We start from the raw sequence: 14,912 nt of genomic DNA, 5'->3' as shown, positions 1-14,912 counted from the left end.
CACTGAGGCCTGGGGTTCACGCTGAGACAGGGAGTTCACACTGAGGCCTGGGGTTCACACTGCGGCCTGGGGTTCACACTGAGACCGGGAGTCCACACTGAGGCCTGGGGTTCACACTGCGGCCTGGGGTTCACACTGAGACCGGGTGTCCACACTGAGACCGGGTGTTCACACTGAGACCGGGAGTTCACACTGAGACCGGGGGTTCACACTGAGGCCGGGAGTCCACACTGAGGCCGTGGAATCACACTGAGACTGGGTGTTCACACTGCGGCCAGGGGTTCACACTGAGACCTGGTGTTCATACTGAGGCTGGGTGTTCACACTGAGAACAGATTTCACACTGAGGCCGGGGGTTCACACTGAGGCCGGGAGTTCACACTGAGACCTGGAGTTCACACTGAGACCAGGAGTTCACACTGAGGCCGGGTGTTCACACTGACACCGGGAGTTCACACTGAGGCCTGGGGTTCACACTGAGGCCTGGAGTTCACACTGAGACCAGGAGTTCACACTAAGGCCTGGAGTTCACACTGAGACCAGGGTTCACCCTGAGACCGGGAGTTCACACTGATGCCGGGAGTTCACACTAAGGCCTGGAGTTCACACTGAGACCAGGGTTCACACTGAGGCCGTGAGTTCACACTGAGGCCGGGAGTTCACACTGACACCTGGAGTTCACACTGAGACCGGGAGTTCACACTGAGACCGGGAGTTCACACGAAGGCCTGGAGTTCACACTGTGACCGGGAATTCACACTGAGACCAGGGGTTCACACTGAGACCTGGGATTCACACTGAGGCCTGGGGTTCACACTGAGGCCTGGGGTTCACACTGAGACCTGGAGTTCACACTGAGTCCGGGAGTTCACACTGAGACTGGGAGTTCACACTGAGGCCTGGAGTTCACACTGAGACCGGGAGTTCACACTGAGACCGGGGGTTCACACTGAGGCCTGGAGTTCACACTGAGGCCTGGAGTTCACACTGAGGCCTGGGGTTCACACTGAGGCCTGGAGTTCACACTGAGACCAGGAGTTCACACTGAGACCGGGGGTTCACACTGAGACCAGGAGTCCACACTGAGACCGGGTGTCCACACTGAGACCGGGAGTTCACACTGAGGCCGGGTGCTCACACTGAGGCCCGGTGTTCACACTGAGGCCTAGGGTTCACACTGAGGCCTGGGGTTTACACTGCGGCCAGGGGTTCACACTGAGGCCTGGAGTTCACACTGAGACCGGGGATTCACACTGAGACCGGGAGTCCACACTGAGACCGGGTGTCCACACTGAGACCGGGAGTTCACACTGAGGCCGGGTGCTCACACTGAGGCCCGGTGTTCACACTGAGGCCCGGTGTTCACACTGAGGCCGAGGGTTCACACTGAGGCCTGGGGTTCACACTGCGGCCAGGGGTTCACACTGAGGCCTGGAGTTCACACTTAGACCAGGAGTTCACACTGAAGCCGGGGGTTCACACTGAGACCGGAGGTTTACACTGAGACCAGGAGTTCACACTGAGGCCTGGAGTTCACACTGAGACCGGGAGTTCACACTGAGGCTTGAGGTTCACACTGAGGCCGGGAATTCACAATGAGACCTGGAGTTCACACTGAGGCCGTGAGTTCACACTGTGACCGGGAGTTCACACTGAGGCCGGGTGCTCACACTGAGGCCGGGTGTTCACACTGAGGCCGAGGGTACACACTGAGGCCTGGGGTTCACGCTGAGACAGGGAGTTCACACTGAGGCCTGGGGTTCACACTGCGGCCTGGGGTTCACACTGAGACCGGAAGTCCACACTGAGGCCTGGGGTTCACACTGCGGCCTGGGGTTCACACTGAGACCGGGTGTCCACACTGAGACCGGGTGTTCACACTGAGACCGGGAGTTCACACTGAGACCGGGGGTTCACACTGAGGCCGGGAGTCCACACTGAGGCCGTGGAATCACACTGAGGCCTGGAGTTCACACTGAGACCTGGTGTTCACACTGAGGCCTGGGGTTCACACTGAGACTTGGGTTCATACTGAGGCTGGGTGTTCACACTGAGAACAGATTTCACACTGAGGCCGGGGGTTCACACTGAGACCAGGGATTCACACTGAGGCCGGGAGTTCACACTGAGACCTGGAGTTCACACTGAGACCGGGAGTTCACACTGAGACCTGGAGTTCACACTGAGACCGGGAGTTCACACTGAGACCGGGGGTTTACACTGAGACCGGGGGTTCACACTGAGACCTGGAGTTCACACTGAGACCGGGAATTCACACTGAGGCCGGGTGTTCACACTGAGGCCTAGCGTTCACACTGAGGCCTGGGGTTCACGCTGAGACAGGGAGTTCACACTGAGGCCTGGAGTTCACACTGAGTCCGGGAGTTCACACTGAGACTGGGAGTTCACACTGAGGCCTGGAGTTCACACTGAGACCGGGAGTTCACACTGAGACCGGGGGTTCACACTGAGGCCTGGAGTTCACACTGAGGCCTGGGGTTCACACTGAGGCCTGGAGTTCACACTGAGACCAGGAGTTCACACTAAGGCCTGGAGTTCACACTGAGACCAGGGTTCACCCTGAGACCGGGAGTTCACACTGAGGCCGGGAGTTCACGCTGAGACCGGGAGTTCACACTGAGACCGGGAGTTCACACTGATGCCGGGAGTTCACACTAAGGCCAGGAGTTCACACTGAGACCAGGGTTCACACTGAGGCCGTGAGTTCACACTGAGGCCGGGAGTTCACACTGACACCTGGAGTTCACACTGAGACCTGGAGTTCATACTGAGACCGGGAGTTCACACTGAGACTGGGAGTTCACACTGAGACCGGGGGTTTACACTGAGACCGGGGGTTCACACTGAGGCCGGGTGTTCACACTGACACCGGGAGTTCACACTGAGACCGGGAGTTCACACTGAGACTGGGAGTTCACACTGAGACCGGGAGTTCATACTGAGGCTTGAAGTTCACACTGAGGCCGGGGGTTCACACTGAGGCCTGGGGTTCACACTGAGACCTGGAGTTCACACTGAGACCGGGGGTTCACACTGAGACCTGGTGTTCACACTGAGGCCTGGGGTTCACACTGAGACCTGGTGTTCACACTGAGGGCTGGAGTTCACACTGAGACCTAGGCTTCATACTGAGGCTGGGTGTTCACACTGAGAACAGATTTCACACTGAGGCCTGGAGTTCACACTGAGACCGGGTGTTCACACTGTGGCCGGGGGTTCACACTGTGGCCGGGGGTTCACACTGAGACCGGGAGTTCACACTGAGACCGGGAGTCCACACTGACACCAGGAGTTCACACTAAGGTGTGGAGTTCACACTGAGACCGGGGGTTCACACTGAGACCGGGGGTTCACACTGAGACCGGGGGTTCACACTGAGGCTGGGAGTTCACACTGAGGCCTGGAGTTCACACTGAGACCGGGAGTTCACACTGAGGCCTGGAGTTCACACTGAGACCGGGAGTTCACACTAAGGCGTGGAGTTCACACTGAGACCGGGAGTTCACACTGAGACTGGGTTTGAAATTGAGGCCGGGGGTTCACACTGAGGCCGGGAGTTCACACTGAGGCTGGGGGTTCACACTGAGCCTGGAGTTCACAATGAGACTGGGATTTCACACTGAGACAGGGGATTCACACTGAGACCGGGAGTTCACACTGAGACCGGGAGTTCACACTAAGGCCTGGAGTTCACACTGTGACCGGGAGTTCACACTGAGACCAGGGGTTCACACTGAGACCTGGGATTCACACTGAGACCTGGGATTCACACTGAGACCTGGGGTTCACACTGAGACCTGGAGTTCACACTGAGACCGGGGGTTCACACTGAGACCTGGTGTTCACACTGAGGCCTGGGGTTCACACTGAGACCTGGTGTTCACACTGAGGGCTGGAGTTCACACTGAGACCTAGGCTTCATACTGAGGCTGGGTGTTCACACTGAGAACAGATTTCACACTGAGGCCTGGAGTTCACACTGAGAACGGGTGTTCACACTGTGGCCGGGGTTCACACTGAGACCGGGAATTCACACTGAGACCGGGAGTCCACACTGACACCAGGAGTTCACACTAAGGTGTGGAGTTCACACTGAGACCGGGGGTTCACACTGAGACCGGGGGTTCACACTGAGGCTGGGAGTTCACACTGAGGCCTGGAGTTCACACTGAGACCGGGAGTTCACACTGAGGCCTGGAGTTCACACTGAGACCGGGAGTTCACACTAAGGCGTGGAGTTCACACTGAGACCGGGAGTTCACACTGAGACCGGGAGTTCACACTGAGACTGGGTTTGAAATTGAGGCCGGGGGTTCACACTGAGGCCGGGAGTTCACACTGAGGCTGGGGGTTCACACTGAGCCTGGAGTTCACAATGAGACTGGGATTTCACACTGAGACAGGGGATTCACACTGAGACCGGGAGTTCACACTGAGGCCGGGAGTTCACACTGAGACTGGAGTTCACACTGAGACTGGGAGTTCACACTGAGATAGGGAGTTCATACTAAGGCCTGGGATTCACACTGAGACCAGGGATTCACACTGAGGCCGGGGTCCACACTGAGACCTGGAGTTCACACTGAGACCAGGGATTCACACTGAGGCCGGGGTCCACACTGAGACCTGGAGTTCACACTGCGACCGGGAGTTCACACCGAGATTGGGAGTTCACACTGAGGCCTGGGGTTCACACTGAGGCCGGGATGTTCACACTGAGACAGGGAGTTCGCACTGAGTCTTGGGGTTCACACTGAGGCCTGGGGTTCACACTGAGGCCAGGGTCCACACTGAGACCTGGAGTTCACACTGAGTCCGGGAGTTCACACTGATGCCGGGGGTTCACACTGCGGTCAGGGGTTCACACTGAGGCCTGGAGTTCACACTGAGACCTGGTGTTCACACTGAGGCCTGGAGTTCACACTGAGACTTGGGCTTCATACTGAGGCCTGGGGTTCACACTGAGGCCTGGGGTTCACACTGAGACCGGGGGTTCACACTGAGGCCAGGGGTTCACACTGACACCTGGTGTTCACACTGAGACGGGGTTCACACTGAGGCCTGGAGTTCACACTGAGACCGGGAGTTCACACTGAGACCGGGCGTTCACACTGAGATCGGGAGTTCACACTGAGACCAGGGATTCACACTGCGACCTGGGGTTCACACTGAGACCAGGGATTCACACTGAGACCTGGGGTTCACATTGAGACCTGGTGTTCACACTGAGGCCTGGGGTTCACACTGAGACCAGGGATTCACACTGAGACCGGGGGTCCACACTGAAATCGGGAGTTCACACTAAGACTGGAATTCACACTGAGACCAGGGATTCACACTGAGACCAGGAGTTCACACTGAGACCGGGAGTTCACACTGAGACCGGGAGTTCACACTGAGACCGGGGGGCACACTGAGACCGGGGTTCACACTGAGGCCTGGTGTTCACACTGAGGCCGGGGGTTCACACTGAGACCGGGGGTTCACGCTGAGGCCGGGAGTTCACACTGAGACCTGGAGTTCACACTGCGGCCAGGGGTTCACACTGAGACCTGGAGTTCACACTGAGGCCGGGAGTTCACACTGAGGCCAGGGGTTCACGCTGAGGCCGGGAGTTCACACTGAGGCCGGGAGTTCACACTGCGGCCAGGGGTTCACACTGAGACCGGGAGTTCACACTGAGACCAGGAGTTCACACTCAGACCAGGGATTCACACTGAGACCGGGGGATCACACTGAGGCCTGGAGTTCACACTGAGACCAGGGATTCACACTGAGACCAGGAGTTCACACTGAGACCGCGGGTTCACACTGAGACCGGGGTTCACATTGAGGCCGGGATCCACATTGAGACCTGGAGTTCACACTGAGACCGGGAGTTCACACTGAGGCCTGGGGTTCACACTGAGACCGGGAGTTCACACTGAGACCGGGGGTTCACGCTGAGGCCGGGAGTTCACACTGAGACCTGGAGTTCACACTGCGGCCAGGGGTTCACACTGAGACCTGGAGTTCACACTGAGGCCGGGAGTTCACACTGAGGCCAGGGGTTCACGCTGAGGCCGGGAGTTCACACTGAGGCCTGGAGTTCACACTGAGGCCGGGAGTTCACACTGAGACCGGGGGTTCACACTGAGACCGGGAGTCCACACTGAGACTGGAGTCCACACTGAGACCGGGAGTTCACACTGAGACTGGAGTCCACACTGAGACCGGGAGTTCACACTGAGACTGGAGTCCACACTGAGACCGGGAGTTCACACTGAGACCAGGAGTTCACACTCAGACCAGGGATTCACACTGAGACCGGGAGTTTACACTGAGGCCGGGAGTTCACACTGAGACCGGGAGTTCACACTGAGGCCGGGGGTTCACACTGAGACCTGGAGTTCACGCTGAGACCGGGGTTCACACTGAGGCCTGGGGTTCACACTGAGACCGTGAGTTCACGCTGAGACCGGGGTTCACACTGAGGCCTGGGGTTCACACTGAGACCGTGAGTTCACACTGAGGCCGGGAGTTCACACTGAGACCGGGAGTTCACACTGAGACCGGGGGTTCACACTGCGGCCGTGGGATCACACTGAGACCAGGAGTTCACACTGAGACCGGGAGTTCACACTGAGACCGGGGGTTCACACTGCGGCCGTGGGATCACACTGAGACCAGGAGTTCACACTGAGACCGGGAGTTCACACTGAGACCGGGGGTTCACACTGAGGCCTGGTGTTCACACTGAGACCAGGGTTCACACTGAGGCCTGGTGTTCACACTGAGACCGGGAGTTCACACTGACGCCGGGGGTTCACACTGAGACCTGGAGTTCACACTGAGACCGGGAGTTCACGCTGAGACCGGGGTTCACACTGAGACCGGGGTTCACACTGAGGCCTGGAGTTCACACTGAGACCGGGAGTTCACACTGACGCCGGGGGTTCACACTGAGACCTGGAGTTCACACTGAGGCCGGGAGTTCACACTGAGGCCTGGGGTTCATACTGAGGCCTGGAGTTCACACTGTGACCAGGGATTCACACTGAGACCCGGGGTTCACACTGAGGCCTGGAGTTCACACTGAGACCAGGGATTCACACTGAGACCGGGAGTTCACACTGAGACCGGGAGTTCACACTGAGACCGGGGGGCACACTGAGACCAGGGGTTCACACTGAGGCCGGGGGTTCACACTGAGACCAGGGGTTCACGCTGAGGCCGGGAGTTCACACTGAGACCTGGAGTTCACACTGCGGCCAGGGGTTCACACTGAGACCTGGAGTTCACACTGAGGCCGGGAGTTCACACTGAGGCCAGGGGTTCACGCTGAGGCCGGGAGTTCACACTGCGGCCAGGGGTTCACACTGAGACCGGGAGTTCACACTGAGACCGGGAGTCCACACTGAGACTGGAGTCCACACTGAGACCGGGAGTTCACACTGAGACTGGAGTCCACACTGAGACCGGGAGTTCACACTGAGACCGGGAGTCCACACTGAGACTGGAGTCCACACTGAGACCGGGAGTTCACACTGAGACCAGGAGTTCACACTCAGACCAGGGATTCACACTGAGACCGGGGGATCACACTGAGGCCTGGAGTTCACACTGAGACCAGGGATTCACACTGAGACCAGGAGTTCACACTGAGACCGGGAGTTCACAGTGAGACCGCGGGTTCACACTGAGACCGGGGTTCACATTGAGGCCGGGATCCACATTGAGACCTGGAGTTCACACTGAGACCGGGAGTTCACACTGAGGCCTGGGGTTCACACTGAGGCCGGGGGTTCACTCCGAGACCAGGAGTTCACAATGAGGCCGGGAATTCACACTGAGACCAGGGATTCGCACTGAGGCTGGGATGTTCACACTGAGACAGGGAGTTCGCACTGAGGCCTGGGGTTCACACTGAGGCCTGGAGTTCACACTGAGACTGGAGTTCACACTGAGACCGGGAGTCCACACTGAGGCCTGGAGTTCACACTGAGACCGGGAGTCCACACTGAGTCCGGAGGTTCACACTGAGACTGGAGTTCACACTGAGACTGGAGTTCACACTGAGACCAGGGATTCACACTGAGACCTGGGGTTCACACTGAGGCCTGGGGTACACACTGAGACCAGGGATTCACACTGAGACCTGGGGTTCACACTGAGGCCTGGGGTACACACTGAGACCTGGGGTTCACACTGAGGCCTGGGGTTCACACTGAGGCCTGGGGTTCACACTGAGACCAGGGGTTCCCACTGAGACCGGGAGTTCACACTGAGACCTGGGGTTCACACTGAGGCCTGGGGTTCACACTGAGGCCTGGGGTTCACACTGAGACCAGGGATTCACACTGAGACCTGTGGTTCACACTGAGGCCTGGGGTTCACACTGAGACCGGGAGTTCACACTGACACCTGGAGTTCACACTGAGACCAGGGGTTCACACTGAGACTGGAGTTCACACTGAGACCAGGGATTCACACTGAGGCCGGGGTCCACACTGAGGCCTGGAGTTCACACTGAGGCCTGGAGTTCACACTGAGGCCTGGGGTTCACACTGAGACCAGGGTTCACACTGAGACCAGGGATTCACACTGAGACCGGGGGTTCACACTGAGACTGGAGTTCACACTGAGGCCGGGGGTTCACACTGAGGCCGGGAGTTCACACTGAGGCCGGGAGTTCACACTGAGACTTGGGCTTCATACTGAGGCCTGGAGTTCACACTGAGGCCTGGGGTTCACACTGAGACCGGGAGTTCACACTGAGACCGGGAGGTCACACTGAGACCAGGAGTTCACACTGAGGCCTGGAGTTCACACTGAGACCAGAATTCACACTGAGGCCGGGGGGTTCACACTGAGGCCGGGGTTCACACTGAGGCCTGTCGTTTACACTGAGGCCTGTCGTTTACACTGAGACCGGGAGTTCACACTGAGGCCTGGATTTCACTCTGAGGCCTGGAGTTCACACTGAGGCCTGGAGTTCACACTGAGGCCGGGGATTCACACTGAGGCCGGGGATTCACACTGAGGCCTGGATTTCACTCTGAGGCCTGGAGTTCACACTGAGGCCTGGAGTTCACACTGAGGCCGGGGGGTTCACACTGAGGCCGGGGATTCACACTGAGGCCTGCAGTTTACACTGAGTCCCTGCTGGCTTCAGTCAAAGCTCAAAGATGGAGGTAAGAAGAAAAAGAAACATGCAAAGGCAAATAAATAAGTAACGTGCAGAGCAGCCACCCTCTGGTTGAGGAGTCCTTCTCCACTGCCTGTACTCTGTAATCTTCCAACTGAAGTGAACATCTGCATGTTTCTCACATCATACTCCATGGGCCAGATTATTACCCACTCACTCAACCTATCTATAACAATTGGCAATCTCATGTCCTCCTCACAACATATTTTCTTACCTTTGCGTCATCTGCAAAAGTTAACTCCTGTGGTTTCGTTGCCCTTATCGAATTCATTGATTAAAATTACAAGAAATCTGAGGCCTCTGGGACTCGTTTTCTCACGTTGTGCCAATTAGAAAAAGACCCATTTATGCTCTTATTTCCTGCCAGCTGACTGATCTTCTATCCATGCTAATATGTAACTGCATAATGAGTTATGAAACAATATAATAATGTTTTGTGGCAACGTGTCAGATACAGCCTGGATATTCAAGTGCACCACGCCGACTGTCTCACCTTTATACGCTATGCATGTTATTCTTTAAATAACTCCAATGAACTGCTTAAATATGATTTCCCTTTCACAAAAGCATGTGGACTCTACTTGATTACCTTGAGTTTTTCAAACTGCCCAGCTATAACTCTTTGATGGCCAATTCCAATGTTGTGCAGATGTCAAGCTAACTGGCTTAAGAGTTTCCTATTCTCTGCCTCCCTCCCTTCTTCAAGACATGAGTTATATTTACCACTTCCCTTTCTGTTGGGACCTTTCTTGAATCCAGCAGCTTGGCAATTTAACACCAATGCATTCACTATCTCATTATCAAGTTCTATTAAGACTCAAGGGTGAGGTCCGTCGGAACTTGTCAGCTTGCCTGCCTGCAACTCCATCAGTTTGTTTAGTAACACTTCCCTGATTATTGTAGTTTTGTTAGATTTCTCCCTTCCTTTCACCACCTAATTTACAGCCATTATTGTAATTTTTCTGTATCCTCAGGGACAAAATATTTGTTGATTTCAGTCACCATTACCTTATTATCTATTATAAACTCCCCCATTCTCACTTCTCACTCGACTTTCCCTTCTTTTTTAAATACCTGCAGGAACTCTTGCTATCCATTTTTATTTTTCTAGCCAGCTTTCTCTCATAATTTCGTTTTGGTCATCCTTGGTTATTCTTTGTACTCTGCTCAATCATCTGACATTCTATTCATGTTTCCGTAGCTGTGCTTTTTTGTTAAATGTAACGCTTTCCTTCACTTTGTCAGTTCACCAACAATCCACGAACAATCTTCTTTATTGTAGGAATGTACCGTTACTAAGTATTCCAAATTATGGCCTTGTACGTCAGTCACTGTTTTGCTATTGATGCCTCCCCTAGCCTAATAGCCACATCATTTCATGTGATGCTATGTGGAGGTTATACAGGAGATTAGTGAGGCCTCTTCCGGAGTACTGCGTCCAGTTCTAGTTGCCCAGTTACAGAAAGGATGTTATTAAGCTGGAGAGGAATCAGAAGAGATTTACCAGGATGTTGCCAGGTTTGGGAAGTTTGAGTTGTAAGGAGAGGTTGGATAGGCTGGGACTTTTTTCACTGGAGTGTAGGAGGATGAGAGGTGACCTGATAGAGGTTTGTAAAATAATGAGGGGGAATAGATAGTGTTAATGGTAGTTTTCTTTTCCCTAGGTCAGAAGTCACACGACACCAGGTTATAGTCCAGCAGGTTTATTTGAAATCACATGACTTCTGACCCAGTCCAACGCTGGCACCACCACATCATGGCTATCTTCCTTTCCCGAGAAGGGGGCTTGGGTTTCAAGACGAGGGAGCACATTTTTAAGGTGAGAGGGAAGAGGTTTAAAAAAGATATGAGGGGGAAATTGTTTACATGGAGGATGGTTCCTGTGTGGAATGACCCTCCTGAGGAAGTGATGGATGTGGGTACAGTTACAACGTTTAAAAGCCATTTGGATAAGTACATGTCAGAACAGGCAGGTGGGACTAGATCAGTTTGGGATTATGGTCAGCATGGACTGGTTGGACCGAAGGGCATGTTTCCGTGCTGTCTGACTCTATGACTTCAGTCTTCATGCCCACTTGCTCCCTAATTTAAAATCTCGTCTTCAACCCAATCTGCTCCCTTTCGAATTGGATGCAAAATCCAGTCATATTGTTGTAGCTGCTATATAGGGGTTCCTTAACTCCCGTGAGATCACTCTTTAAGCCTGTCTCCTTACACGATTCAAATCTAAACTGCTCTCTGGCTGGTTCCAGAATGTGTTGCTCTCAGATACTCTCATGGAAATATTCTACAAATTCCTCGTTCAGTCAATCTGATTGATCTTCAGTTCATGTGGAGATTAGAGTGACCCACGATTATTGCAGTCCCTTTATCGCAAGCATCTAGTTATTTCTTCATGGTTACTTTACCCCACAATGTGGGTACTATTAAGGGAAGGCTGTAGGTAGAACATAGAACAATACAGCGGAGTACAGGCCCTTCGGCCCTTGATGTTGTGCCCACCCTCCTAGTGATTTCTTTCCTCTACATTTCCTCAAACCCATTCTCTGTCCTAATCACCTCTTCGCTAACTGGTGTGCCAATATTATCCTTGAGTAACAATGCTACCCATTGAACGTAGCTTCCTATTCGACCTGATATAATTTTCTTGAAATAATAAACAAATACATTCAGTTAAAATTAATTACCCCTCTGATTTTTCTCCATTGTTGCTTTCATAATGTCAAAGAGATTAATCTTTAATTCCTGGAGATTCCAGGGAAATTAACTGTGGACAGTTGGTTCACAAACTACCAGTCACTGGGGCTAGTCAACTAGCTACCAGGAGTTAGTTAACTGGTCAAGGGGCTAATTCGCCAGTCAACAGGAGTGAGTCATCTAGTCACCAGAACTAGTCAACCAGCTGTGAGGAGCGAGTGAACCAGTTACCAGGGTGAGTTAACTCGTCACCAGCAGTGGGTCATCTAGTCACCAGAACTAGTCAATCAGTTACCAAGTGCTAGTGAACCAGTCACCAGGGGTGAGGCATCTAGTCACTGAAATGGGTCAACCAGCTGCCAGGAGCTAGTGAACCAGTCACCAGGGCTAGTTAACAGGTCGCCAGGAATGAATCATCTAGTCACCAGAACTAGTCAGTCAGTTACCAGGAGCTAGTGAACTGGTCACCAGGAGTGCACCAATTGCAGGCACGAGTTAACCAGTTGTAGGAGCCAGTCAACTCGCTGTGAGGAGTCCCAGTGGGAACTGGTCAGTTACTGGGTGTCCATCAACTTAGCACCAGGGGCTCCACCAAGAGCTAGTGAACAGCTGCTTGGAGCTGGTGAGCCAACTGTCAGGAGTTGGTCAATCATCCAGTCATCAGCAACTAATCAAGTGGAAGTCGTTGCAGGCCCTAGTTTGCCAGGTTTGAGAACAGGAGCGAGCAATTGGTGTTGAATTTACATCTCCCTCTTATTCTCCCGCATCCTTGTCCTCTCCCTCCTAGTAATTCCCTAGTTGTGATGTCGCTGCTCTCTATTTACATTCTCCCACCCCCTCACTCTCCCAGCTGCCTGTCACGGTATATTTTAATTTTTATTGGATGTTCTCCGATGATGAATCCTGGCCTCACAGTTTGGTCCGTGCCCTAGAACAGGCTAATTCTCTTCACAGCCATTACACGGGAAGAATTCAAACAGATTGCCCTTACATTTTGTCCCAGCTGATGGGGTCGGGCCGGAACTTGACCTTGGTCCACTCTTGACGGGGAAGCTGCCCTTGCTTCTCCGGGGAACGGAGACCATGACCCGCTGGCGCTTGACAGCTGGTACTGCCCGGCTTGGCTGGGGGACCCTGTGGTAGTCGTACATCCTGCGGAACGAAAATAATGCTGAGTCACGGAACGCGGGCAGAGCGCAGAACAAGCTGAGTCAGAACGGAGGTCTGGGTCCCCGCTGACCCGTGGTTGTACAATGAGATACACGTTAGGTCTGTCCCCAGCCTTATAGTGGATTACCTTGACCACTGCGGGGTTAGCAGGATCAATCAGGAAGCTGTAATGTATTATGTGAATTGATTGATACAGAGTACCTGAAAATGGAACAATATTCAAGCAACATAAACCATTTACATACCAGCTAATCACACTGTACAACTTCCACATCGCATACCAAGAGCACAGTGGCTGCTCTAGGGTCAACTTGTCAACCATTTCGGATCAGTCTGTTCCTAACCAGCATTTGACCAAATGCTGTCTGCTGGCATCTTTTTTTTTTGGGTCGTGTTGATCGTAGGAAGAATGTTTCTCTGGATCTCTGCCCTAATGCGTGTTTGAACTGCCCTTCAGTCCTCACACATTTGATGTGCTTGAGGTCACATTCTGGCCCTCCCACTTGCTTCCCCCACACATGAAATTACAAATTCTCCATTGAAACTCAAGTTTCGATAGAGGGCTTTCATGACCGCATTGGATACTGGGATAGCCCTGCTTCTATCGTCGCACAAGAAAATACTCAGATATTGCAAAGACGGACAGTCTAGATAGAAAGAGAACTAGGTCACAAAAGAGGGGAGAGGTTACGGGAAAAGAAATATGAAGCAAACGGGAAGAGACGGGATTTTAAAAGGAATGCGTGTGACAGATATTTCTTTTGTAACTAAACACATTCACATCGTGTCTGAGCGAACTGGCTCCAAGTCCTGCTTGATGATCTTTATGACTCCTGATTACCCAATGTCTCAGCTTTAATATCCTATTCTCATTTTAATTTCTTCCACGGCCTCATACCTCCCTATCTCTGTAACATCCTCCAATCCTTGAAGATATCAGCACACCTCCAATTCCTGACTCTCCTGTACCCATCGATTTTACATCTCCCGCTGTTGACAGACATGCCTGAATTGCAAAGACCATAACCTCCTGAATTGACTCCTTAAACCATTCTGCCTCTCTCTTCTCATTTAAAAGTCCTTCTAACCAATCACTTTGACCCAGTTTTTGACCCATATGTACGGTCTCGTGTCAAATTTTGTTTGGCACCACCCCTGTGATGCGCCTCGGGTATATTCCTATCTGAAGGTGCAATGAATCCCAAGTTGCTGTTGTTGACGATGTGGATATGAGCCAGGAGCAGGCAGGTGGGACGAGTTTAGCTTGGAATTATGGTCAGCATGAACTGGTTGGACCGAAGAGTCTATTTCCATGCTGTATGACTCTATAACTATATAAAAAACGAACATAGGTCTATTTAATTTTGCCATTCACTGATCTGGGAGTTCTCTCTCACAGCTGAAAATGTGGTGCTGGAAAAGCGCAGCAGGTCAGGCAGCATCCAAAGGAGCAGGAGAATCGACGTTTTGGGCATGAGCCCTTCTTCAGGAATGAAGGCTAATGCCCGAAACGTCGATTCTCCTGCTCCTTGGATGCTGCCTGACCTGCTGCGCTTTTCCAGCAACACATTTTCAGCTCTGATCTCCAGCATCTGCAGCCCTCACTTTCTCTCTCACAGCCCTGCCTTTATTGATATCTTGAAGAATTAATGTCAATAGATTATATTTTTCAGCAATGACATGGAAAGAGTACAGTAATAATTCAGCACTGGGACTGAAAAACAGTCAAGTTACGCTTGGATTTGTACATCGTCATGTAAAGAAGATGAATGAGAGATCTAATCGACATATGATTTTGGTGAGCTGGCTCACTCAGATGGCGAAAGTGTAGCTCTGA

The 14,912-nt window shown here is 52.9% G+C and overlaps 1 protein-coding gene across 3 annotated transcripts in view; it reads right to left on the bottom strand.

The window, feature by feature from the left end:
• The window catches only part of LOC122558575 (RNA-binding Raly-like protein), a 1,039,906-nt gene that overhangs the window by 81,569 nt on the left and 943,425 nt on the right, over positions 1–14,912 (bottom strand). For all 3 annotated transcript variants that reach the window (XM_043707327.2, XM_043707325.2, XM_043707326.2), the window contains one exon: positions 12,897–13,057. In XM_043707327.2, the coding sequence (XP_043563262.2) occupies positions 12,897–13,057 (161 nt within the window). The remainder of the gene's footprint in view (positions 1–12,896; positions 13,058–14,912) is intronic.

The sequence above is a fragment of the Chiloscyllium plagiosum genome, unplaced genomic scaffold (assembly GCF_037043375.1).
Source record: "Chiloscyllium plagiosum isolate Xiang-an unplaced genomic scaffold, Cpla_swu_hap1 HiC_scaffold_17, whole genome shotgun sequence".
NCBI classification, from domain to species: domain Eukaryota; kingdom Metazoa; phylum Chordata; class Chondrichthyes; order Orectolobiformes; family Hemiscylliidae; genus Chiloscyllium; species Chiloscyllium plagiosum.
Note: the sequence above shows the minus strand (reverse complement) of the source record. Positions and strands in the feature narration are given on the sequence as shown.